Raw genomic sequence first — 27,552 nt, 5'->3', positions numbered from 1 at the left:
CAGAAAAAAGGTTCCCCACCCCTAATTTAATTGGTCTGGGGTACAGTCTGGACATGGGGACTTTTCAAAGTTCCCCAAGGGATTTAAATGTGTGGTCAAGGTTGAGACCAGAGACATCAAGGTTGTTGTTGTTGTTATTATTATTGGTTTTTTTTGATATGTGCCCCTAGCGGGAACTGAACCTGGGACTTTCTGGACCGCAGGCCGAAGCTCCAACCGCTGAGCCAAACCGGCCAGGGCAAAGTTTTTATTTTTTTATTTTACATGCATTGACTTCATTCTATTTACACTGTGCAGCTGTTACTCAACCTACAAGGCTGAGACTAACCCAACCACTGTGTTCTGTTTCAACCTCTTGGGACAAGTGGCAATACTCCCCTGAGCCTGCTGCCCGGAGCCCATAGTCCCTGCCGAGCCTACCGTATGACAAAGCTGTGTGTGTCGATCTCCTGCCCACAGCCACTGTTCAGCAAGACGCCCGAGTTGCCCACAATGGCGCACGTCCGGAAATGCTTGTTCTTCAGCGGGGAGGTTCTGGGGAGGAGCTCGTAGAGGTTCTGGGACACGTTCATCGTGCTGTCGCGGTCGAAGATGTAATGAATAATGTCTCCGGGCTTCAGGGTCCCCTTGAGCACAGAAATGTCCTTTTCAGCATCCAAGAACTTTAATATATGTTTCCTACAAAAACAAACGCACAGGAGGATAAGTCTCCCTGGTGGCAGCTGCCCTTTGCCAACCCAGCGTTTCCTGCCCAGCGTCACCTTCAGGGCTGCGGGGACCCCGCACACGGGAGAGCTAAGAGTTCAGTGCCCTCAGTGGCCCTGAGGCAGTCATGCTGGTGGCCAGTCGGTTGCCGTGGCTATGCCTACTTTTCTCCGAGTGTGCCAGCTGCTCTGGGAAATGGCTGTTAGGACACCAGCGAGCTCATCACAGAAGGCCCTGGAAGGGAGGGTCACCCACATTCTGCTTCTCCCAGGGCTGCCTGGTGTTAGCGCTTCCCAGAAAACCCCCAGCCTTGAGAAAACTGCTGTCACACTGTTCCCCTCCTTTAGCAGGGTTCAGGGCATCATCTCACAGCGAGTCCTGAACTAGGAACAGTAAGACAGAATGACACATGTCCCTCAGCCGCCTGTTGTCTTCCATAGAAGCCTTCTTTGGGCACAGGGGCCCCCGGGGGTGCATGCAAATGTGGGTCCTGTGAGGTGTCAGTCACCTTTGAGAGACAGAGTTCGTGAGCTGGTCCCTTTTGTGGAGAAGGATTTCCTGCCCCCCGTAAGTGCCGTCTAGTTTGAGGTTTGTAAATAGTGATGCCTCGCCGGTCCCACAGAGCATGGCTGCTTTGTGTTGTTTCAAAACAAAGGCGATCAAAGGACAGCTGTCCAGGTTCGAGGGTGACTTTGCTTTAGGGGGAACGTTCTAGAATCATCTAGCACACGTGGAGTCACAAAAAGGATGGGTGTCCTCTAGGAATCGCCAGAGTTTTCCTCCAGCCATGCAAGCCCGGCCCCCAGGAATCTGAGGTTTTATTTAAAGAACTTTCTAAATCGCCCAAAATAATTTCCAGAAATGATGCAAGTCACAGAGAGAAAGAAATTTGGTACCTAGATCCGTTGAAACGAATTTCGTTTCCGGCCGTGAGCACCTGTCTAGAACCGATACAATGGCGCCTTCACAGATACAAAGTTGCTGCTTCTCAGAGCACCGGAGGGGCAGAATCTTCAGAAGCTTTGCAAATGAGAGAGTTTGCAAGGTGGTTGCCCCGTTGCACAGATAACCACACTGCTGCCTGGGTGCCCGTGGGACCCGAGATGTTCCCAGCCCGTGGTGCATCCCAGCAGGGTGCACATTCAGTCACCTGGGGGACTATAAAGAACTCCCAGGTTCCAGGCTGATACCTGAGAGGACCTGATTCTGACCATGCCCGGGTCTCAGCACACCTTCCAAAGCTCCACGGTGACTCGAACGTGCGTCCAGGTTTGGGCACCGCTGCTGTAGCCAAAGGGCAGCTAGACCCATGGCAGACACCACACTCTCCTCCAGCATTTCCTTCTCAATGACCCCCAGCCCCTGCTGTCGTGCTGCGGACGCCCCCCTGCGGAGTCATTTGTTTCTCTTGATAGAAAAGAGAGGCGCTGTTTGAATGTACCCTGCTTTACCAAGTATTACCCAACCTGACAAACTAATATAGTTTGGGAAGGGCTAACACCTTTGCAGTGATTTACCCCAACGAATTTAAAAGCAAAGGGGACCTGGCCGGTTTGGCTCAGAGGTTAGAGCGTTGGCCTGTGGTCCGGAGAGACCCGGGTTCGGTTCCCGCTAAGGGCACGTACCTCGGTTGCAGTTTGTCCCTGGGCCTGGTTGGTCATGCGGGTGGCGGCCACTCGATGTGTCCCTTTCACATCGATGTTTCTCTCTCTCTTTCTCTCTCTCTCTCTCTCTCTCTCTCCCTCTCCCTCCCTCCCACTCTATCTGTGCAAAAAATGTCCTCGGGTGAGGATTAAAAATAAATAAATAAATAAATAAATAAGTAATAAAAGCAAAGGGGCCCTGGCCGGTTTTGCTCAGTGGTTAGAGCGTCGGCCTGTGGTCAGGAGAGACCCGGGTTCGGTTCCCGCTAAGGGCACGTACCTCGGTTGCAGTTTGTCCCCGGCCCTGGTTGGGTCGTGTGGGTGGCAGCCACTCAATGTGTCCCTTTCACGTCGATGTTTCTCTCTCTGTTCCTCTCTCTCCCTCCCCACTCTATCTGAATAAGAAATGGAAGAGTGTCCTCAGGTGAGAATAAAAAAAAAATAGAAATAAATAAAAGCAAAGGGAACCCCCCAAAAGCCTATAAATCCACTCTGTGAGTAGATGAATGACTAATTATAAGGAATTACTATTAATTATTAAATATCATTCCAAATAACCCGAAGAATCTTTTATTACAAATAATTTTGGTGATTAATTGGAGTTGAAGGGAATTTGTTTTCCCCCCTGGAAAAAAATCACATTGTTCCCGCTGAGGTAGATCCTCACAAAGGCCACAGTCTGGTCTTCTCCAAATGGGGTTCGTTCCTCTACCCCAACAGCAGGACAGAGGGCCAGTCGCTCTCAGGTGGAGGAGGGGGTAAAGAGCACCCCGCCAAAGTCCACGTCCCCCGCCTACGCCCTGCAACCCGCGACGTGGCTTTATTGGGAAAAACCATCTTTGCAGATGGGATTAAAATGAAGGGTCTTGAGATGAGACTATCCTGAATTACCTGGGTGAGCCCCAGCCAAATCCAATGACAAATGTCCTTGTAAGAGACAGGAGAGGGGAATACACAGACACGGGAGAAAACGGTGTGACCCCGGAGGCAGGGTGGATGACGCGGCCAGGAGCTGAGGACGGAGAGCACCTGAAGCTGGAAGGGGCCGGGAAGATTCTCCCTAGGGCCTTCAGAGGGGCGCTCGGGATCCTGACCCCCAGGGCGAGAGACAGCAAAGACCTGTTGTTTAAGGGAGCAGGTTGGTGGGACGTTGTTCCGGCGGTCCTGGGACACAGGCGTCGTCACTGGGTCCACAGCGCTGCTGACCCACAGGTCAGTAACGAGGGCCTGCGGGGGTCAGGGCAGCATGGCACAGATGGCGGTAATAGGAGCCAGCGCCTTTAGGTGGTCTCAGGTCGCCCTCTCTAACCCCCAGACCCCTTCATGTCCCCAAACTAGCCTTGAGAATGAGGATGTGCTTTGACAGTGCATGGAGCTGGAAGGGGCACCCCCCTGCCCTGTGTGGTGACACTTTGGGCAGCCATGGGCAAGGTTGACTACTGTGCCCCAGCTCTGTGTTCTTTGCTCCTTCCCCACGGCAATGTCCTGGGCAGGTTGGCCGTCATAGTCCAGGCTTTCTCTCTCTGGTCCTGGCTACCCCGCCGAGCTCCTCAACCCCGTTCCCTACTCCTGCTTCGCACTCCGTAGCACTGAGCACAGACAGCAGACTTCAGGCTGTGTACAACTGAACGAAGCTTGGCTCGCCTGGCGGACTCCTATTCACCCTTCAAAACCCATTGCTCCCTTCCTGGCCAGGCCTGCTTTCTCGGTTCTCTTACAAAATGTACCCTCTCCTCAGATGGTCTTTTTATCTCCACCTGTTTATAAGACGCAGTACTGCCTATCGCGTGTGCCACACTGTCCTGCCCTGTCTTTGCTCATATTGTTTCGTCACTCACATGCCTGATTCATGTCAGCGCTCCGGGCCCCCCGTGCGTTGCCAGGAAATGAATGAATGGTTGGATCACACTGGCCAGTCTTTGCTGGGTCACTGACCGCGATATCAAAGGCAAGTAGCCCGAGTGCTGACGTGGGAATTGCGATGTGGGTTCCCCATTCCCACCACACAACAGCTCGAGAGCTCTGCCTGTGCCATCGGGTGTCGTGCCTGCTCATGGGTCACCCGGCTGAGCTATGGCTTTTCATGTCTGTGTTGTTGGAGGGGGCAGCCTGCTCAAGCCGCAGCACTGTGTGTGTGTGCATGTGTGAGTGTGTGTGTGTATGAGTGTGTGAGAGGGGGGTTCTCCAAAGACTCTCCAAGCGGGAGGACTGTCACTTTGGAATGGGGCACAGATGCCAGGCTGTCCCAAGCAAGAGGTGTACCCAGGGAAGGACTGCTACCCTGGTCCTCTGGGAGAAGCCACCTGTGCTGCTGCTGACCTGAGGTACCCACTCCTTCCAACCCTGGGACCTCAGCTCCTGCCCACCTCCCGGCCGAGTGGCCACAAACACGTGGCTGGGCCCGCCTTGGGGTTTTATTTCCCGCTGACCGCTCACAGATGCGCCTGCCTCAGCCGGAGGCAAACACTGTATTTGTACCCTGGCTGCTTTGGGTGCTAGAGGGCGGCCCTGTGCCGGCTGCTGCGGAACAGACCGAGCCCCGCTCGTCCTGGGGGTAACCCCCCTACCTGATCCTCAGAGACAGCGTCTGGTTGTGCCGCCACTTGGCTGAGGCTGGCTGGATGTGGTGTTTGATGCTTTCATTGCTTCTGTCAACAACAGCTGGTGACGAGGAACCATTTACGACAACTTCGGCTCTGGCAGGGAAAACAAGAGGAAGAGGGTGAACGTGATCTGTTAGCACGCCGATGCCAAGTCTCCTAGTCTTGCTCTAGCAGGGGCTTGAATGCAAACTTCTTCAGAGAGCAAAGTGCGGCTATCGCCCGAGAAGGGAAGGAAGTCTGTGTACCTTCCAGAAGGCACAGACCTTCTCTCTCAGGGACAATCTACGCACATTCTGGGAAGCAGGAAGGGGGGGGATCATCTACCTTCCCCCCACCTCACCCCTCAGTCTCTTCCCAGTGACACCTAGCAGTCATGGTCGGAATAATAATACTTCTCCGATACTTCTGCAAAACTCCAAATAGCAGTTGCATTAGCAGCCAAGTATCATGACGGTTTACAGACTTAATAAAGGGAAAACACCAACTTCTAGCCCCACCTCATCCCACCACGGTCTCCCTTGTAACAGAGACGCCACTTCCAACATCCACCTTGCTCCGGAGCAACCCATGTGGCGTCCCTCCCCCCTTGCTCATTGCCTTATTCCCCAGCGGTCTCACAGAGCAGGTGCTCAGTAAGTAAGTGTTGGCCGAATTCCAGTTGGAATTCTGTCCCCGGGGAGCCTGGATGGATGAAGGAGCTGGCTGGCTCTGTGTGCCGGGGCGAATCACAGTTCCGGGTGCGCGCCGTCTTTTCACCCAATCCGGGGGCCCCAGGCTCTACAGGCCGCACCTCAGTTCAGAGGCTCGACATCTATGCTAGTAGGTTTGTAAGGAACTAGGTTACAATGGCATCTGCAAAGGCAGGAGCCAGCCGGCCCCCGGCAGCTGCGCTCAGATCACGTGGGTCACAGCAGACGCCTCTTGGCCTCACTTCCAGTGAGAACCGGAGGCCAGTCCTGAGCTTGAAAGAATCCAAACCAAACACCTATGACCTTTGCATTGATCTCAGAACAGCCAAGTTAAAAGGCTGAAAGCCATCCGGCCGGTGTGGCTCAGTGGTTGAGCGTCGACCCCTGCACCAAGACGTCGCCGGTTCGATTCCCGGTCAGGACACATGCCCAGGTTGTGGGCCCGATCCCTAGTCGGGGGCATGCAGGAGGCGGCCCATCAATGTTCTCTCTCATCGATGTTTCTATCTCTCTCTTCTTCTCACTTCCTCTGTCTCTAAAAATCAATAAAGGAAAAAAAAATTTAAAAAGAAAAAAAAAGGCAAAAACCTTTTAATGGGGTCTAAACCCAATGCTCGAATTTTGCATTCCATAGGTAGAGAAGAAATTCACTTGGGGGTGCACATTGTCTATGCGCTTTCTCTCCATTCCTCAGTATTCCTGCCTCCTCTGGACGGTGTCACTTGTCTTGGATTCAAATATACGTCACTTTGGCAGAGAATTAAAAAGTAGACGTCCGACCAAGGCTTCTCCCTAGCTTGCAGGCCTGAGGGAAGCTGTGAGGGGAACCAAAGACTCGAGCCTTCGGAACTTTTGGGGTGGGGAGATTTCACAGGCGGCGTGACTCTGCACAAATCACTTGACCCCTCTGAGCCTCGATGTCCCCATTTATAGAAAGAGGGTGTAAAAGAGGAAGTTACCCAGCGCCAAGGTTCCGGAATTCTGTAACGACCACCAGTGGCCCGTACCCATCACCGGCTGCTGGCTCAAAGTCTCCTTGTGGCATTGCTACTTGTGCGTAGGCCACAGAGAGAAGCAGTGACCCTCGGGACCACCGATTTAGCTTCCGTATCCCGGACCCCAAGCTTCACCGTAGCTTACACCAGTAGGCACACATGATAGAGTCACTGTAATGCTTGCGATGAGGAGACGTCTTCCTGAGAGGCTAGCTGATATTCTCATCAGTAACCAGCGACGGGGCTTCTTATGGCTTAATTTGGATTCAATCTTGGGTGATGCTCCTTGGAAATGAGCCTATTGGTTGCCCCTGGGCTCCCTCAGCAAAGAAGTTTCTGCAGGGATATTCTAACACGGATGCTTGAGAGGAGACCTGCTCAGACACCTGTAGGGAAGGTTTCCAGGCTTCTCTGGGACACAGGTGATGAAGGCAGGAAAAGGAAAGAGAGAAACTGCCCTGGCCAGTTTGGCTCAGCGGTTACAGCGTCGGTCCGTGGACCGGGGAGTCCCGGGTTCGGTTCCCGCTGGGGGCATGTGCCTCGGTTGCAGTTTGTCCCCGGCCCCAGTTGGGGTTGTGTGGGTGGCAGCCAGTCAATGTATCTCTCTCACATCGATATTTCTCTCCCTCTCTTCCTCCCTCTCTCCCTCACGCTCAATCTGAAGATAAATGCAAAAGAGTCCTCCGGTGAGGTTAAAAAAAAAAGAGAAAGAGAAAGAGAGAAACATTGGCACCGACAGTGGTAAAATCCCATTGGTCTCTATTTCCCAGCGAAAACTGGGCTGGGATCCTGCCTAACCAGCCATGGCCTGACTGAACTTGAACCCTAGCTCCGTTGCTATCTCGCTGGGGTACTTGGGAAAGTCACTTGGGGTCTCTAGCTTCTGTTTTCTTATCTGTAAAATCAAGGGATGGATTAGATAACCCCAGGGACCATCCCTGTGCGCTGGTTGTACACGCTCTGTGTTGTTCAGACGTGGCTGGATTAGTGAATTGTGATCGTCCTCCTCAGTGGATGTGTCCTCCTGTTTGCAGCACCCCGTCCACCCCAAGGACACTAGAGTGTCTTGTCAAGCTAATGCTTCTCTGCCGATCTTCTTTTTTCCTTTATTGATTTTAGAGAGAGAGGAAGTGAGAGAGAGAAACATCGATGAGAGAGAACATCGATTGGCCGCCTCCTGCATGCCCCCCCCTGCGGATCAGTTCCACAACCTGGGCATGTGCCCTGACTGGGAATCGAACTAGTGACCCCTTGGCGCCTGGGTCGACGCTCAGCCACTGAGCCACATGGGCTGGGCTCTGCCTATCTTCTGATGCTATGAGTATACCCTCAGTGACAGGGATACGCATCAGCTGACAGCCTTTAATACATCAGGCTGGGCTACATCCTCATATTCCGAGGTTCCCATCCTTCAAACACCCCTCGAAAAAGATGTACCATTACTCTAACTGAATAAGGAAACTGAGGCTCAGAGGTGCAATATCTTGTCCAAGACCCCAGCTAACAAGTCCTGGGTCTGAATCTAGGCCTGCCTGGCTCCCAAGAAGACTGCAGTCCCTCACCCCCCACCCTAAGTACCACAGAGCTTAGGGGATCCTGCTCCAGGGGCAGGATCTTTCTCAAAACGCGGGCACCTCTCCACAGTGGAAGAGAGACACATGGTAGATGTACATTTCACCAGGCGTAGCATAAGCTTCCTCTGCAGCTCCCAAGGGGCTCAGAGGTTATTCCAAGATCTAGAAGCAATGATGCCAGGGACAGAGAGGACAGTTCCCCTAGTCAGTCCCCTAGGGGAAGGAGTGGACATGCTTGACAGGTGTTCTATGGTCAAGAGACGTAAAAATAAATAAATAAATAAATACAGAAGGGCAAATGACAGACCTTACTTTGAATAACGACCTCTCATTCCCGGACAGACCAACATAGGATACGGAGGAAGGAAAACAAGCCCTTCATTTTGAGTAGTGGCCTTTATTTATGTCACATAACTCGGCATTATCTATTTCCTTCCACCGCTCCTTCAAGCTTGGGCTCATGAGACTCTAGGTCACAGCTCTGGGGGCAGTTGCCACCGGTAGAGAGTGAGGACTCAGAGACATGTCCATCCATAGCCAGTGGCAGGCCTGGACGAGCTGGCTTGCAACGCATTTGCTCGCTGCCCTGCCTCAAGCTGCCTCCTGGCCAAGGACTGTCATGGGAGGACACGTTCTCAGAATTTAGAATGTGCATTCCACCATCGAGGTTAACGTGACTGAGTTGACTCCGTAATATTTTTCAGAGTTCTCAGCAAAGTTTCTGAATGCCTTATTTTTCATCTTGGTGTCGTGGACGAGCGATCTACAATGAAATTGGGTGAACATCCTGATTCCCTTCAGAGTCCCCATCGCCCAGCAAAATCGCAAGTTATGAATAAGCTGTTTGGCGGCCCAAGTGCTTCCAAGTAGGTGGACTCTTTTCCAGAGAGTGACTCTTAGCCTCTGAGTTTTCCATCTCTGCAGCCTCTAGACCTCGGGCCATGTCATGGACTCATGTGGACAGCTCCCCCTCCCCCCTAAAGTGATTAGGGAAATGCAAAGCCACAGTGAAACAAAACAGATCTATTTGCCAAGTAAGAAGGGCACCATAGCAAAGAGGAGAAGCAGATTAATAGCTGCCTCACAGCAAAAACAAATGAACACAAAATCTAATTTACAAACCTATTAGATTTACTATGTAAGCTGTTCACAGCCGATCTGATTGTACCTCTGCCTCCAGAATCCCTGCAAGACAAAGGAAATGCATTATTTATAGACCCAACTCTTCTTTGCCAGAGCCCTCTTCAGTCATCAGGAGACCCTGCAGCCAGACTTGCAGAACTGCCGGGGGTGGGTGAGATCTCACCCTGGCCTCTCCAAGATGGGCAGCATCCTGACCCAGCCACAAACCCAAGCATTTTCGGAAAATGGGCCTCCCAGGTCCCCCCCGCCTCCCACTCGAACATTGTTCAATTCACACCAAGGCTTCCACTTGAGATTTCCACTTGAGTCTGGAGACAAAAATCCGTGGGGATTCATTCTCCCCACATAATCCCACAGGGCGCCACTCATTAGTATGTCTCCGCATCTGCTCCCTGGACTCGCTTTCACTCACGTGTGTTAAGATGGTCATCACGTTCTCTCCAAACCTGAGACACCGGAAGTTCACAAAGGACAGGTAGAGGACTCAACCGTACCTCTAACCAAATGTGGCAGCGTGTGTTTTTTGGTGGCAAGAGAAATAATACTAATTGGCATCACTTTGTGGGGAGCAGGAGATGGGAGACTAATGGGGTCCTCTGCTCGTTCCCCTGGAGGATACGTTTTTGAAATAGGAGCAGTCTGAGGCCCTTTCCAGCCCCACCATCCATTCAGTTCTCTCCAGTTCCATTCGGGACCGGGGCCATCGGGCCATGCCGTCTCGCCCTGCTTTGCTATCACACAGGGCCGCGGGAGGGATGAAGCCATCTTACCCTGGTACCTTGCCCACTCTGTGCCCTGTGTACTGGTTTTAAAAAGTTGTTTGTGGCCCTGGCCGGTTTGGCTCAGCGGTTAGAGCGCCCGCCTGCGGTCCAGAGAGACCCGGGTTCGGTTCCCGCTAAGGGCCCGTACCTCGGTTGCAGTTTGTCCCTGGCCCTGGTTGGCCGTGCGGGTGGCAGCCAGTCGATGTGTCCCTTTCACATCGATGTTTCTCACTCTCTCTTCCTCTCTCTCCCTCCCACTCTGTCTGTACAAAAAATGGAAAAATGTCCTCGGGTGAGGATAAAAAAATAAAAAAATAAAAAAAAATAAAAATAAATAAAAAGTTGTTTGTGACACTAGTTATTTTAAGTTAGGTCATTTTTTCCCTACTGATGATAGGAAATGTGGTTTGAAGAGGTATTTCTTCATACCTTTCTCGTTTTTTTCAATTCCATCTACCCTTTCCGTCGGGGTGTTGGTGCGCTCCAAAGAAACAATTAAAATCACTGGGAAAGCGGTGTATTTTAAGGAATAATGTGATTTAATGAGAACGCTCTGGGGGAGGTTAATGCCTACCTCGGCATTGGTCTCAAGTCTGGATTTTTCTATCGGCTTTCTTTAGGCTTAGCATACTTGTAGATATAATGTGTGTGTGTGTGTGTGTGTGTGTGTTTGTGTGTGTGTGCGCGCGTGTGAACACAGACATGCCTTTTCCTGCCAGACTTAAATGTCGTTTTAAACTATTCGGCAACAGCAGTGTTCTCCCGTTCGCCAGCCGGAGACCAGACAACAGAGAGGAAGCTGTGCCGGCCCAGTGGCTCAGGTGTCCTCACTCCCAGTCTGGTTCTTAGTTACCTAGAGTGGCATTGGCTCTTCACACTTTAAATCGATAGCTAATGTTTCTTTCCTGGCCCTCCTGTTTCCCCTGGAACCAGGGGGGCTCTTGACTTCTAACTCGGGGTCTGGGAATAGCTGGCCAACTCTGGCTCCGTAACTATAACCCGTGGGGTCAGACCCCAGGAGCTTCCTAGGCACGCTGCTGTCCCTATGTCACTGACCTTTGACGTCCCCTGTTCTGATCCCAGCCCTCAAAATCACCCTCCTTGCCCTGGCTGGTTTGGCTCAGCGGTTAGAGCGTCGTCCTGCGGTCTGGAGAGACCCGGGTTCGGTTCCTGCTAAGGGCGTGTACCATGGTTGCAGTTTGTCCCCAGCCCTGATTGGGTCATGTGGGTGGCGACCACTTGATGTGTCCCTTTCACATTGATGTTTCTCTCTCTCTCTCTGTCTCTCTCTCTTTCTCTCTCCCCTTCCTACTCTATCTGAACAAAAAATGGAAAAATGTCCTCGGGTGAGGATAAAAAAATAAAAAAAATCACCCTCCTGGCAGGGAGGGAAAACCCGCTCGGCCAGACATTAAGTCAAGCATAGTCATTAAAAACATGATAATAGCGCAAGACCAATGAAAGGTTAATGGAACCAAAAAATGCCATCCAGAAATGCAACACATAAGAAATGATATATAATTTTTATAAATCGTTATCAATGAGAAGTTCAGAAAATGGTTTGGAGTCATTGGTTGACAATCTGGACATGAATTTGGAGGGAATCAGTTGAGTATTACCTACCCTAATTTCAAGTGGATTTAACTAGTGTTTCCCAAGTTTCAATAATTCTCATATCCCTATCACCAGTTTGTTATATTTGTTAGTCAGCCACACTATTATCTACTTAAATTTGAAAATGGAATCATCTTTAAAAACTTAAGCAATGCCTTCTGTGAAAATACAGGTTTGGTACCATGATTACATACTCATTTGAAAAAACACACAAAATCATTGACATAAAAATATTTATCAATGGTATACCTAAAATCGTCTTACATTATTACCAAGACTACTTACAGCACCCTCCAGGAAAGGCTGAATTAAACAATATTTAAAGTATAAATAAAAAATAAAATGTATAAATATAATTATTGATAATATATAATGTATTATATATGTCTGTTGTATATAATACATGTTATATATTAATAATCTACATTGACAATATAAAATTTTATAATTAAAAATTTATTTAAATCATAAAAAATTATAAATAAAAAAAATGTGAAGAAGGCAGTGCATGAGAAATTGGTAAGAAAATGAACGAGAATAGTTATCAAATCCTTGATGAGATATGAAGAATGTACACAAAGGACTTTCTAAATTCAGAAGTATAAGAAGAAATTGTAAGAGAAAATGTAGATGAATTTGACTTCATAAAATTTAAAACTCTGCTCATACAAAAAGCAAACCTCAACAAACCCTGGTCAGTGTCTTTTTTTATTTTTAAATATTTTTCTTTATTGATTTGAGAGAGAGAGGAAGGGAGAGGGAGGGAGAGAGAGAAACATCGATGAGAGAGAACATTGATTGGCCGCCTCCTGCATCCCCCCCACTGGGGATCGGGGCCCGCAACCTGGGCATGTGCCCTGACCGGGAATCGAACCGGTGACCTCTTGGTGCAGGGCCGACGCTCAACCACTGAGCCACACCGGCCAGGCCTGGCCAGTGTCTTCTAGGAAATCTGCCAGGGCTCCCGGTGAGGAGAGCACAGCATGGATGCGTCTGCCTGGCTCCATGTCACCAGGTCAGCCAACTCCTAAAGACGGTCAACCACGGGCCTTGGCGTGCACCTTCCAAACACCAGCCAACCCACCTAGAGCCCACACCCCTGCCATCTCCTTGCCTGGGGTCTCACACTCTGGGCCACTCTTCCCTTGCCCTACTCACCCTAGAGCCAAGTACTAGCCCCTATACCTCAGAGCCACGGGCATTATTCAAACTAGCCAATCCTAAGCCTGCTTACCCTGTCTCCCCCTTCCTTCCCATGGAGACCACAGTAAAGGCTCCCAACCCTAGTTTGCCCTCACCCTCTGCCTTCTGAGCGACCTGGTGGCCCTGCGTGATGTGGCGCGCCCCCTCTTCTTGTGACCTAGGACTACAACAGACTATCTTTTCAACAGCAGTCGCCTCCTAGTCTGCTGACCTGACCATTCCTAAATAATAATAAAACCTGCATGCAAAGAAGGGTGGTTGTTCACCTTCTTAACCTTGCACAGTACCTTGCCCAACCGGGGCTCAGTAAATCCAATCTAACTTCAACATTACATGAGACTTTTCTTCCAAACTCTCCCAAGCACTTTGCACGCTGTACCCCTGCATATTCTTTTCACCCGAAGACACAGTTCTACCTCGCAGATATCCACAGCATGGGGCAGCTCATCCTTCAAAGACTCTCAGACTGCAGATGTTTGGCTCAAAATGAATCCCACGAAATGGCAAGGGACTTTACTTTCCTAATTAGCTTTTGCCTCCAATGTTATTAAAATAAGCGCACCGCCCTTGTGATGGGGGAATGCTGATACCTGCTTGGTTGAGCGACAGAAGAAGATGATTAATTGAGAAAAAATTGCTAAAGATAATTCATAACACGCTGAAATCCCAGAAACATAGACGCTTAGATCATCCCAATGAGAAAATCCTTGGGGAAGCACTTGGCATGCTATAAAGAACTCTATCAAGAAGGTAATAACCACTGCCCATTTGACCCTGCTAAGGATTCATAGCCAGAGTGATGACAGACGCTGACTACTTTATAGCTCTACGTTTTAGGATGATGTCAATATCCTTTCCACCACCAACATGACATTCCCTCCAAAGAGAGTGTACACAGTAAACTAAGACAACAAATAAAGACGGCATGCTAAAGAAACACACACCATGCCCAGCTGGGTCTGTGTTTAGTATAAAGCAGTGAGTAAACTTAAAAACTGCATTTTTGTTTGGTCTCTTCATCCACGCCTGGGGTCCTGCAGCTGTGTTAGGCTCTCCCACATTCTCGATTTCTCCCTGGAGACTCGGGCTCCGTAAGTAAACTCTCAGGCACTGACAGCTCGAATCCAGTGTCTGGCCCCAACGTAAACAGTTGATCGGTCTTGAGAACAGAAGATTAAAACCACACAGCACGGTTCATGAATTTGCAGATGGTCCCTCCTTCATAGTTTTGGGAGGACACCAAATGCTTTTTTTTTTTCAATTTGTGTGTAAACCATGAAGGAATATACTGTAGGGACAAGGCCCCACAGACAGGATGGGGAGAAAACAAGGGAGGGAATGACTTATTTGGGTAAGTCATATGAACAGAGCTACAGCTTCCAACAGAGTTCAAGGGTGGTTTTATTATTATTATTATTATTATTATTATTATTGTGATAAAATGTATATACCATAGAATTTACATTTTAACCCCTTTCCTGTGTACAATTCAGTGGCATGAGTATATTCACAATGTCGTGTAGCCATCATCGCTATTTACCTCCAGATTTTTTATCACCAGTGGAAACTCTACACCCATGAAACAATAACCTCCCTGCCAGGCTTCTATTCTACTTTCTGTATCTATGAATTTGCCTATTATAAATATTTTCTGTAAGTAGAATCATACCATATTTATCCTTTGTTTCTGGCTTCTTTCGCTTCCTATGATGTTTTTAAGGTGCATCCATGTAGTGGCATGTATAAGAAGCCTACCTTTGATGTGGCCATTGCAAAGGAGGCAGAACATCAGAGAGACGAGAGCAGGAGAGCCCCCTTCGAAGTGGGGTGTCTGGAGCCTTGAGCAGCTGTGATTAAAACGGGATCAGAGGTCCCATCCGTTGACCCATGCTTGGGAAGGGGCTCTCCTGCCCAGAGCTTGCTTGAGGAGGGGCTTCCTGCAGTTGCTGCTGGAAAAAATCGAGCTTTGCTGTCCATCTCCTGTCCACCTGAGGGGCTGGTTGTCCTTGCCCAAGTGTTCTTATGGGCAAGCGGCCCAGCCTTGGTTGACCCAGTGCAGATCCTTGCCATGTGGCCGGCGGTGACAGGACCTTCCGTCATCCTAGCACAATGGGAAACATGGCGCCCGTCTTTGGACTGGGCCAAGGTGCCTTCTTGATGGGTCTCTCTGATTCACGCTGAGCGGGAGGCAGTTGCATGGCGTTCTTGTCCAGAGGCTTGGTAATTCATTTTGGCTGGGTGAGACCACCTCCTACCACCTGGATACCACCCGCACTAGCGGAGAACTTCTTCCAAGCTTCCCAGTCCTCCTGGTCTAAGGCATCTTCAGTAGACACCACTGGGTAGCCCCTGATGAAAGACTTATACCCATTCATCAGTCATACTTTCCAGACTAAAAACTAGAGGCTACTGCATCCATGCCATTGACCACCTTATAAATGCAGCTAGCCATTCCAGTAACTTCCCACAGCAACTCCAAGGTGCTGTGTCCTCTAGGAGACGAACCAGCAAACTTTTCCTTTAAACAGCCGGACAGCAAATATGATAGGTCTTGTGGGCCAGGAGGAAAACTTGAAGATCTTATGCAGGTGCAGATACTTAAGCAACAAGAGAAAGAAACAAATCCCCACAAATTTTTATTGATGGAATTAAAAATATAATAAGAATTGAATGATAATTTTTAGTAATAGGTTTATATGAGATGAATGTAATTCTTCTTTGGGGGGGAAAAGATTTTGCTCAGTTCAGGTTCAACTGAGCAAAATCTTCCCTTGTGTGAACTCACTGGAATGTGTTGCCTAAATATCTCTTTTGCTCTACACTCTATTTACCCGTTCGGTGCCAGAAAACCGTGTATGGGGAAGCCAGTTAAGAGCACAGCTTGAAGATAAGACTCCCTGGGTCCAAATGCCAGCTAAACTCACCACCAGCAGCGTGATCTGATGGCTACTTAACCTATCTAGAAGCTTCCGTTTTGATTCCTCATCTATAAAATGAGTAACATGCCCTGGCCAGTTTGGCTCAGCGGTTAGAGCGTCGGCCTGCGGTCCGGGGAGTCCCGGGTTCGGTTCCCGCTAAGGGCATGTACTTCGGTTGCAGTTTGTCCCCAGCCCTGGTTGGTCGTGCGGGTGGCAGCCACTCGATGTGTCCCTTCACGTCGATGATTCTCACTCTCTCTCCCTTCCTCTCTCTCCCTCCCATTCTATCTGTACAAAAAATGGAAAAATATCCTCGGGTGAGGATAAAAAAATAAAAAATAAAAAAAATAAAATAAAATGAGTAACAGTATCTATTTGATGGGGTTGTTGTAAAGACTGCATGAGCTAATGAATGCAGAGATTTGGAACAGTGCACGATATATTGTACAGCACTCAGGATTAATGTTACAGTTATTTAGATTTTTCCCAACTGTTTAAAAATGTACAATCATCTTGGCTTGAGGGCCACCTGATAACAGGTAGCTGGCTGGATTTGACCTGTGAACAACTTTGCCGACCGCCTGCCCTAGAATGTTTTTTTTTTCTTTATTTGTTTTAGAGATAGAGGAAGGAAGAGAGAGAGATAGAAACATCGATGAGAGAGAACATTGATCGGCTGCCTCCTGCACGCCCCCCACTGGGGATCAGCCCACAACCTGGGCATGTGCCCTGACCGGGAATCGAACCAGCAACCTCTTGGCGCATGGGTCAACGCTCAACCACTGAGCCACACCGGCTGGGCTGCCCTAGAATATCAAGGGCAAAACACCCCTCATCCTCCACGTAAGGGGCAGCTTTGCCATATTTCCTCGATGCCATCCTTCCGGTTGAGGTCGGCTTCTGCTGCACAGCTTTGCTGAGTCTTAGCTCCAACAGGGAGAACCGTGAGCTCCTGCACTGACCACTTATTGCCCGTGTGAGAACCACCGAGGCTAATGGAAAGCTGGGCCTGGGCAGTCACTTCTAGGTCACCAGCAGGGACTCAGTGTGGCCGGAACGTCACAGCAGCTTCAGCTTTAGAGGCAGCGAGTGATACGTGTAGTATGGCGCTTGCACCAACGTCAGATGTCTGCCCACTGCCACCCATGCCTACCACCAATGTGTCCATCTTCTCCAGTTCCGCCCACTCAGCTGACTGGTTGCTCCTCGGGTCAGGCCTGTAGCTTTATCCACGCGCTCCACAGTCTCTGAAGCACCTTCTCCTATTGAGCACGTCTGATCATGGCACCAAAGCTCTCGAACCTCACAGATACCGAGACAACGCCGGACACTGAGCTCTGAAGAGACCAGTGTAGGTTTCAGCCTTGACAGTGGTGTTTCCATCGCAGTTGGGCATCCATGGGTGCTGTAGGCACCCAGTGGGAGGGTTAAGCCAAGGAGCCCATGGGTCCCTCTCTCCTGCCCCTGAGCATCCCTTACTGACCGCTCAGCTCCTCTCCCTGCTGTCTGCTCTTCCTTCATGTTCAATATCAGCTTCATTTGCCTTAGCCCTTTGCTGTGATTTCAGCAGACGCATGCTTATGAATCAGCTTCCGTCAGAGGACACGAAGAAGGAATCCCTCTGGGTCCCTTCCTCTGCTCAACCTCAGAAAACATGCGTGAGAACTTAGGACTTCGATGAGGTTCCGGCCAATCTCGCGAGTCTTTCCATCAACATGCGTACAGGCCTCTGCACATCAGAGTGATTGAACGTCGAGCACTTCCCTTCCGCGATTGTTCCTGCTCCTTTCTCATCACGAAACTGTCACCTGTGACCAGGGGGACCCAATCATTTATCATCCAAACCAGAGGCAGCGGGGCTTCCTGGGTCTGACAAGAGGGTGGCCCTGGACAGATGTTTTCCCTCGGAGGAACTATACGACTGGAGAGAGGCATGATGAATGATTCCAGGAGATGGGTTAGAGTCCGCAGGGCATCTTAAATATTTCTCCGGGCTCAGAAAATCCATGATTTTAAATCATCTCCTCCCAGCACTTTAGGGTTCCGTTTGTAATGACATCAAATCCCTCCTTGAGTCTTACTGTTCCCCTGGCAGAGGGGTCCTCCCATGAAAATCTCCATTTTTCTCTCTGTTCACACCCAGCAAGATTCAGCTCGTGGTCTGAGTACAACCAGGTCTCCTGTGTGGACAGAAAGCTGGGCCCTGCACCCTGCCCGTCGCCTGCATGTAAGGATTTATTATTATTAAGACATTTTTTTTTCTTTATTGATTTTAGAGAGAGAGGATGGGAGAGGAAGAGAGAGAGAGAGAGAGAAACATTGATAAGAGAGAATATCAATTGGCCGCCTCCTGTATGCCTCCCACTGGGGATCGGACCCACAAGCTGGGACTCGAACCAGCGACCTCTTGTACGTGGGTCGATGCTCCACCACTGAGCCACACTGGCCGGGTTGCACGTAAGGATTTAAAACGCAGTCAAGGGCGCACCTGAGACTTCAGAGGAAGAAGCGGTTGCTCAACCAGTAGTTGTGAGGCAGTTGGGGAGCAAACTGGGAACACACTCACGTTAGGTTCTCCACGCGCTGCACACCAGTGAGGGTGAGATGTGATCCGGCCATTAAAAGCTAAGCTTAGGAATAGTTTCATAGGAAAACTCACTGAATTCTGCTGTTTTAGTACGTTCGGGCAGCTAGAAGGGAAACCCATAGACTGGGAGGCTTATCAGCACCAAAAATGTATCGCTCAGAGTTCTGGAGGCTGGAAGTCTGACATCAGAGAACCAGCATGTAAATGAGGGTCCTCTGCCAGGTGGGGCCTCTTATAAGGCCACTAATCCCATCACAAGGGATCCACCCTCACGACCTAGTCACCTCCCAAAGGCCTCACCTCCTACCACCGTCACATTGGGGGTTAGGATTCCAACGTGTGATTTTAGGGGGACACAAGCACTCACACCACAGCACCCCCATCGGCCAGTTACTTAGCATGCATCTTTTCACCCTGGGCATCGTTTTACCATTTTTACTGTATTAGGCTTATACTGCTGCAAAACGTTAGCCCAGAGCTCGGCACCCCTGAACATTTCTCATTTCACGCGTGTGGCACAGTGTGGGTAAGTCCACGGTCTTTACAGAGAAGCCGAGGGCCCGTCCACACGTTTAGCTCTCGAACCCGCCTCGCCAGGACTTGAAAGGCCTCTCCCTCCAGCCGGCCTTTCTTCCCTCTCTTCTGTTCTTCTGTTGAGGGACCACATCAGAGGCGGTGTTCCCATTAATGTCAGCCTCAGCCTTTCTCTGAGAAAACCCCTGGAGGGCTCCCAGGAAGGGGAGGCCTTTGAAGTTGCTTCTCTTTGGGGTGTGTGACGGGTCCTGGGTAAATGTCCACTCCCCTGCCCAGTGGTGGGAAAGACAGCCAGGGCCACCAGGGAGGGACCTGGAGTTCTGACTCCTGATGGCTCCGAGCTTTGCCACCCTAGGTCTCTCTCGATCTTGATGTCCTTCCCTGAAAAGCGGGGTCCTGGCGTGGGGTTACAGTGAGAAGCACCGGACAGATGTGGACGTCGGTTGTGGCGTTAGTGAAGGCGCTGGCTACGGCCTTGCCTGCGGACTCTGCCGAGCCCCTCCAACAGCTGTGCCCAGGGAGCTGCGGCTCAGCGGTGCTGTCCATCAGGGAGAAGTGAGGACCATGGAGGGAAGGAAACAGGAGGCGTTCACTGTGATAGAACCATGATGCCTGCTGTCCGCTGATGCATTTATTGAGCACCTACTGTGTGCCAGGCCCCGAGCCGGGCTCTGGGGTCACTGTGGGGATGAAGACAGACAGTGTCCCCTGAAAGCGGCTTAAAATCTAAGTTTGGAGACAGGAAAATCTCACACTCAGGAAAGACAAACACCCCATCAGAGGAACAGCCATCTACCCAGGCCCTGGCGCTAAGTAAACAGAAGGGGCCGTAGAAAATGACAGGCGGAGGGTGTGCTCAGGAGTGAACGGGGAAGAGCTGCTTTGGGGAGCGGCATTTGGTCAGAACCCTCAAATATGAGGGGGAGCCAGCCTCACAAAGGGTAATGGGAAGCATGTCAGGCAGAGGGGTCCGCCCCAAAAGCAAGAAGATGGGTTAGTGGATCCCCAGTCTTCCCTCGCTTAAAATTCAAACTCGTCCCCCAGAAGATGGTCTCTGAATCTTCATCCCTCCTCTTCCCCTCCCCACCTCTGTTTACTGGTCCCATTTTCACCCAAGACTGTGGTTTTATCATATAACCTCTCCCGGCTTTTCCAGCTAAGTGCTTGGACCCTTCCTGCAGCTTACCCCCTGATCCTGCCTCTTCCAGAAAATGTCCCTCTGGTCCCCAGGCCTTTGTGGGACTCCCTCTTTGGAGCTCCTAGAGTATGAATCATCGGCATCATTAGCACAATGTTGTCATTTTTGTTCTTATCCCGTGGCAGGCTCTGGGGGAGGACAGAGCCTGCCACCAGGCTGATAACACTGAGCACCCCAGATGTTTGCTGGAGATAAGGGATCTTTCTGATAACCGAAGGAAGAAGGCTTCCCAGATCCCCCAACTTAGCTATGTTTAATGACAGCTTTTCTATATTTTATCCCACACTCATATGCTTCTCGGAAACGTGGGGTCGTGAGCATAATGAGTCTGGAACGCCAATCCTGCCGACACACGGGGGTTCCCCTGGTGGTGTCAGGAGGCAGGGAAGGGCCATGCTACTGACTCCATCTTGCAAGTGGATAAGGAGGCTTCCGGAGCTGTGTGGGCATCTATTGTGGTGCCTGGCATGAAGTTTGTCAGCCCCTCTTCCTCTTTCAAGTGGCTTTGTTGTTGTTGTTAATCCTCACGTGAGGATATCTTTCCATTGATTTTCAGATAGAGTGGAAGGGAGGGAGAGAGAGAGAGAGAAATCGATGTCAGAGACACATCGATTGGTTGCCTCCTATGTCCTGGGGCCGGGGATCGAACCTGCAACCCAGGTACGTGTGCTTGACCAGGAATCGAACCTTCGGCCCTTCAGTCCTTGGACTTCCTCTCTAACCGCTGAGCCAAACCGGTCAGGGTTAAGTGGCCTTTTTTTCCTTCCCAGTGTGGAGCAGCCTATCTATTACCCTGCTGTCAAATTTCAGAGCAGAGAATTCAGCAGCAAAGCCAAAGGATGAGCTAACTCCCAGGGAGTCAGGACTCCCCGCTCAACAGGGACCTCACTGAGGGTGGTGCCCAGCTGTGACGCTTTAGAACTCGAGCAGACCTGGCCATTGTCTGACCCTCATTTCGAAGACGAGGCAACCGAGGCCCAGACAGCTAGGGCTTGTCGTTCAAGTCATGGACCTGCTGGTGGCGGATCCCCATGCAAAGCCCTGCTCTCTGACCTCTGACTCCAGACGCGTTTCTCAGCACCCATGAGCACTCTCCCGTGCAGCCCCGGTTCCTCGGGCCCTTGCCCTCTGCTGTGTTCATCTCTGCATCCAGCACAGGCCTGGCAGCCCCTGGCAGCCCCTGGCAGACCCCGGCGCCCGGTGAGTCAGATGCAGAGACTCCGCGGCTGTGTGACGCGCGCAGAACCGCCCGGGAGCTGTCACCGAAGCCAGGGCCCGGGGAGCCGTCCCGAGGCTGTTCTCCAGCGCACTGTGAGTGTCTGGCAAGGCCGCACCTAATCGGAAACAGATGGACTTTTCCAGAAGACTGGCCCCTGGCAGGTAGCAGGTGCCGTTACACGGAAGAGTTGCATTTGAGGAACAGTTCCTGAGAGCTTGCCAGGTGCCACGCTCTGGGCGCACAGCGATTACCCGGACAGGAATGGAGCCTTCTCTTCTGAAAAACCATCTCGTGCACGAAAAAACTAGAACAAAAGTCAACGTACTAGCACCGAGTCCAGGCTGCCCGGTCCTCTCCTGGGGCTAATCTCCGCCTATTTCCAAGACGGAAAAGAAAGGCAACACCACACAATGGGGCTCTGATGAAGACCCCAAATCCGAAAGTCAATACATTTTACTTTATTTTATATCTCAGTGGATCTCAGCTCCCAAATGCTCCAGCTTCAAAAGGCGAGATTAGATACCATTAAGCCAGCGAGACCAGCATTGATTTAAAAGCCCTCCTTGATGCTAGAGGACGGGGCAGCCTGCGGACCCTTATTAATCCCCTTCTTATCAGCTGGATCTCAGCCTGTCGGGGCAGCCCAGCTCACTCCCAGTGCCGGCCACATCCCTCCAGTCCTCTGGCTTCCGAGGACCAGGCCCCGGAGCCGTGCGGACGCATGAATCACCCGGCTCGCAATCCTCACTTCATCTGTGGGCTGGTCTTTATGAAACGGGGAAAACTGCTTCGCCGAAACATACGACGGAACTCCGGGGATTACTAAGCAGACAGTGATGCGGGAGCCCCAATAACCCACCACATTCTCTCTCTTTGGCCATCGAAATACAGTTGACCCTTGAACAACTTGGGTTTGAACCCAAGGGTGGGTCCACTTATATGTGCATTTTTTTTTCTAATACTGTAGATGTATTTTTCTCTTCCTTATGATTATCTTTGTTAATCCTCACCAGAGGATATTTTCCCATTGATTTTTTTTTTTCATCCTCATCCGAGGACATTTTTTTTTTTTTGCATTTATCTTCAGATAGAGGGGGAGGGAGAGATAGAACGGGAGGGAGAGAAGGGGGAAGAGAGAGAGAGAAACATCGACATGAGAGAGACACATCGACTGGCTGCCACCCGCACAACCCCTACTGGGGCCGGGGACAAACTGCAACCGAGGTACGTGCCCTTAGCAAGAACTGAACCCGGGACTCTCTGGTCTGCAGGCCAATGCTCTAACCACTGAGCCAAACCAGCCAGGGCTCCCATTGATTTCTGAGTTGGAAGAAAGGGAGGGAAGGAAGGAGGGGGGAGAGAGAGAAACATCAATTGATTGCCTCCCACATGACCCTGACGGGGGCCAGGGATCAAACCTAAACCCAGGAACATGCCCTTGACCGCGAATCAAACCTGAGACCCTTCTGTCCACATGCTGACGTTCTAACCACTGAGCCAAACCAGCCAGGCTCCTAATGATGATCTTAATGACATTTTCTTTTCTCTCTCTTACTTCATTGTAAGAATACAGTATATAATACTTATAACACAAAATATGCCTTAATCAACTATTTATGTCAACAGTAGGATATTATAGGTATGTTTTGGGGAGTCAAAGTTATCCGTGGGTTTTCAACTGTGCAGGGGTTCGGTGCCCCTAACCCCTGAGTGGTCCGGGGATCAACATTAAAAAAAATTGCAGAGCCCGGCCGGTGTGGCTCAGTGGTTGAGCGTCGACCCCTGCACCAGGAGGTCACCGGTTCGATTCCCGGTCGGGGCACATGCCCAGGGTGTGGGCTCGATCCTCAGTGGGGGGGCGTGCAGGAGGCGGCCAGTTGATGTTCTCTCTCATCGATGTTTCTATCTCTCTCTCCCTCTCCCTTCCTCTCTTTCTAAAATCAATAAAGAAAATAATAATAATAATTGCAGAATGTAGGTGGCAGGGGCTTTTCTGAGCCTCCAGGAATTCACTGCCTTCTTCCTGCCCTCCTTCTTTTCCTTCCTTTGTTCTCCAAGCCACCACCTCCCCTCTGCCACACAGGGCACAGATCCTGAAGGGTACTGGCCCCCTTAGGGCTACAGGCTGGCAGGGCAGAGAGGCACCGGCATGGACTGGGAAATGTGAGGAGCGGAGCAAAAGGAGGAGAGGGTGTGGGGGGCCGCAGGATGGGGCTAAGCTAGGGGTGTGGCCGGGGTGGGGGGCCTTCTGGCCAAAAGCATCCTTGCTTTTTACGTCGTCCACGGGATTGTTTGATGGGCACATGCTGTGCCTGTGCGCTGGGCAACTTCCCAGATACCGTGAGAAATTCCATCCGGTACTTCTTCCGGAAAAAATGAACTCACTCTAGAAGTTTTGCAAGAGGTGTCCCAGCTTTGCTGTCACAGGGAAGAAGGAAGACTAGCACATCGTCACCGCGTCCCTTGTCTGCGTCACGTGATGGCATCATTTTACTCCACTGATTTAATGCTTATCTTTAAATGGACTGACTTAAAAACGGAAATGAATTTATCCTACGAGCAATCTTGATGTGACTAACTTAAATAGCATACCACTGGTCCCTTGCCCTAAATGGAAAGTAATGGCTAAAATAAATACAATTACATTCCTGGCGCCCAGCCTGCCGGGGGGCTGTCTGTCTAAAGGAGCAGATGGGTTCTAAAAGGCCCGCACACTTACCTTCGATTGTCCCTAGAGGCCTCCCCACTCAGTTCCTCCATTTTCCATCACTGAGAGCGGAGTTTGGAATTAGACTGCAGGCGGGGCAGACCACTAAAACCACTCAGGAACCCCCACACGCCAGGGGACTGTGAAGTGGGGTCATTGGCTGTGTAAGTGACCACATCTTAGCCAAGCTCTGGAGAGGGCTAAGGACACAGCCAGGGAGAGCTCTGCTGCCCAGCTTCTCTGGGGATTCTTGTCACGGCTTCGACCCTGAGTCAAGGCTGTTCCTCATACAGACACACCGCACCCTCCTTAAACTCCGTCAATAATCAGTCCGCCCTTGGTGGGGATTCTTCCTTGCCTGGCCTCGTGCCCGGGCCTCATCTGGGAGAGGGGCAAAGAGAGAGAATCAGCTTAGCCCCGGGGCTAAATCTGGAACCCGGGAAATGGTGGCTAGACCTTGATAAAACCCAGCTCTTTTTTTTCCTTTATTGATTTTAGAGACAGAGGAAGAGAGAGGGAGAGAGAGATAGAAACATCGATGAGAGAGAACATAGATCGGCCGCCTCCTGCATGCCCCCCACTGGGGATCAGGCCCACACCCTGGGCATGTGCCCCGACCGGGAATCAAACTGGCGACTTCTTGGTGCAGGGTCGACGCTCCACCACTGAGCCACACCGGCCGGGCACAACCCGGTTCTTTTTCCGATATTCATTAAGCAACTACTTTACCTGTCTCGATGTACTTGTCCATAAAATGGGGTTTGCAGGTACACACACAGGCACCCAGCAAGTGGCTATAATAATAATTACTATTCATTTTTCTGACGTCCATTCGAGGGTCCCTGTAGACCAACTCTGCAATGGACAACCGAGATCCTCAGCCACGCCTGCTCCGCTTTGATGGACTGCGGTCACCAGGCTGTAAAACCAGTTGTGCCCACCAGTATCGGGAGGGCACACACCTTGCTTGGGGTCTCATGATGATGCAGATCCCGTGTCTTTAGGTCTGAATCTGGGATGAGGCCTACGGTCTTGCATTTCGACCGGAACTCCGGGTGATGTCCCTATTGCTGGTCGCAGGACCACACTTTGAGTGCCGAGGCTCTAACCCAGCGTGGTCCTCGGAAGGACCCGCGGTATCAGCATTAGCTGGCACTTGGTGATGCAAAAGCTCAGCCTCCACTAAGTGGCAGGAGCCTAGAAGGGAGTTCCCAGCCAAGCAGGTGTCACATCTCGGGATCAGCATGTTGGGACCCTCTTCTCTTTTCAGATTCACCCTTGAACCAAACACTAAAGGAGGCAGGTGGTAAGGAAAGGGGCAGCAAGGAACCTGGGTTCGAGAGCTCCGGGTTGTCTGCACTCTTGGCCTCCAGCTGCTGTCCCCCTCCCTCCCTGCCCCACCACCCACGCCTCCTGTCCCCGTGGTTCAGGCTTTTATGAAGCCTGTGGGTGGACAGGCAGGCCGGCCGACAAGCATCTACAGAGTCCCCACAAAAACTTGGATGCGCATCTCCCACAGTTCTAACTTCCAGCCGGTGGCTTCCTGGGCCACTTCCAGAAAGTGTCCAAATACACTCAGAACAAAAAGATTATTTCTTTAAATGTAGGTGTGTGTCCTTTCCTCTTCTCCTCTCTCTACTCCCTCCCCACCGTGCTTTTTGGTCCTAGACTAGTTTGTCAGTGCGATAATACATCGATGTTGCTTTGTTCGATCCAACATTCTACTCTTAGATCACTGTGTCTCGAGCCCCTGCCAGGCACTGTGGCTCTTGATGAAGGTACAGTTCAGGCATCACCCGGAGTCTACATGAAGTCAATTCCCCAACTCACGGAACCCCAGAGGTGAGGGGAAGGAGCTTGGCTGCTCACAGGAGAAGAGCGAATGAAAGTCACCTGCCCTATCAGTTTACCGACTCATCCCCGGATATCTGGTGTCTCCTCCCTTCATTATTTAAACCCTGCTGGCGTTTACCGAGAAAGGTGCGAAGGAATACTGGGTATCGTCGCTCCGAGCACAGCCCATATTCTTGTCCTTGAAACCGGAGATGCGGAAACCTAGTAACAAGCACCCACGCCTCACTGGGTGGAGTCCAAGTGTGGCCACCCCTTCCTCGACATCCACGGGAATGTTCCCGAGGGCGATGGCCCCCATGCTGATTGGGACCCTCCTCTGGTCTGCCATGAGTCTTCTCCACCATATCAATGTTCCCAGCTTCCCTACACAAACTGCGTGGTACAGAAAAAAATAAGGCTGAGAGTGTAGGAGGCCCAGCCGGAGAAACAGAAGCAGGCAGCCCAGGGACTTCAGGGCACAAAAGGAGCTCAGAGCAGCTTGACCGTGGAGTCAGGCAAACCCAGCTGAAATCCGTGCTCCTTGTTTCCCGGCTGTGTGACGTTAGCAAGTCCCGGAACCTCTCTGGGCCTCTCTTTCCTCATCTGCAAATGGGCAAACAGGGTGGCTATGAGGGTGAAGCAAGCGACCCATGGAGCTCTCAGAACTGTGGGCATGGTGTCAGCCTTGGGAAATGGGGCTCACTGCACCTGTGCAGTCTCCCTGCAGGTCCGTTCCCTCCCCGATCACATCCGTTCTTCCATGCCAGGCTCGGCCGGGCCTAAGGAAGCGGATTGCACTAGCTCTTCTCATCCCTCCAGGCTGTAATAATTTGTGTCGTTTTCTCTTCCCTTCTCTCTCTCTCTTTCTCTTCTCTCTCTCTCGTAATGAGATAGTCAAACAAATATCATGCTCCAGAGCCATTCTGATGAGGCTCGGTGGGGGCACGGAGGTGGCTGCAACAGAGGGCAGGAGAGAAGGCAGAGTCCGTGTGGGGTGGGGGCTCCGTTTCACAAGGTGATCCCAGCTCACACCGCTACATTGTATCCATCTCTGTGGGCTGCAGCATACTGTCCCCTTAGGTCTCTGTCAGTGTTGCTGCATCCAGGTCTCTCTTTCCCACTGACCTCCGTGTTTCCAAGCTACATCTTTTGGAAATCCAAGCATGCCCCTTTTCCCCACTGGCTGTCACTTAGCGCATCACTTTTGGATGGTTCTCCTCGTCCACTGGGCCCTGGGTTCAAACCCCAGCACTGCAGCTTGTTAGCTGTGTGGCTTTGGCTGATCTACTTCACTGCTCTGGACTTAGCTTCCTCATCTGTAAACTGGAGGTAACAGTAACTCAGACCTCACGGGGCGTTGGGAAGATGACAGGTGGGAATATAGCCAAAGGGCTTAGGCTACCATCTGGCACACAGCAGACAAGCCAGAAATGACTGTCGTAATTCCCTGCTGACATCAGCCTCCACGGGGCAAAGATAGACTCTTCAAGATACACTCAGACCCGTCGGCCTGCGGTCCAGAGAGACCCGGGTTCGGTTCCCGCTAAGGGCACGTACTTCGGTTGCAGTTTGTCCCCGGCCCTGGTTGGTCGTGCGGGTGGCAGCCACTCGATGTGTCCCTTCACA

General features: G+C 51.0%; 1 protein-coding gene across 2 annotated transcripts in view; it reads right to left on the bottom strand.

Moving 5' to 3' along the window:
- ST8SIA2 (ST8 alpha-N-acetyl-neuraminide alpha-2,8-sialyltransferase 2) overlaps positions 1-27,552 on the bottom strand; it is a 47,412-nt gene that overhangs the window by 10,482 nt on the left and 9,378 nt on the right. Inside the window, exons 2-4 of one of the 2 annotated variants that reach the window (XM_036278022.1) lie at positions 9,332-9,394; positions 4,916-5,044; positions 421-678 (exon numbers count right to left, since the gene is read on the bottom strand). In XM_036278022.1, coding sequence (XP_036133915.1) covers positions 421-678; positions 4,916-5,044; positions 9,332-9,394 — 450 coding nt within the window. The remainder of the gene's footprint in view (positions 1-420; positions 679-4,915; positions 5,045-9,331; positions 9,395-27,552) is intronic. The other variant, XM_036278024.1, reaches the window with a different exon arrangement.

This window comes from Molossus molossus, unplaced genomic scaffold (assembly GCF_014108415.1).
Source record: "Molossus molossus isolate mMolMol1 unplaced genomic scaffold, mMolMol1.p scaffold_m16_p_24, whole genome shotgun sequence".
NCBI lineage: Eukaryota > Metazoa > Chordata > Mammalia > Chiroptera > Molossidae > Molossus > Molossus molossus.
Note: the sequence above shows the minus strand (reverse complement) of the source record. Positions and strands in the feature narration are given on the sequence as shown.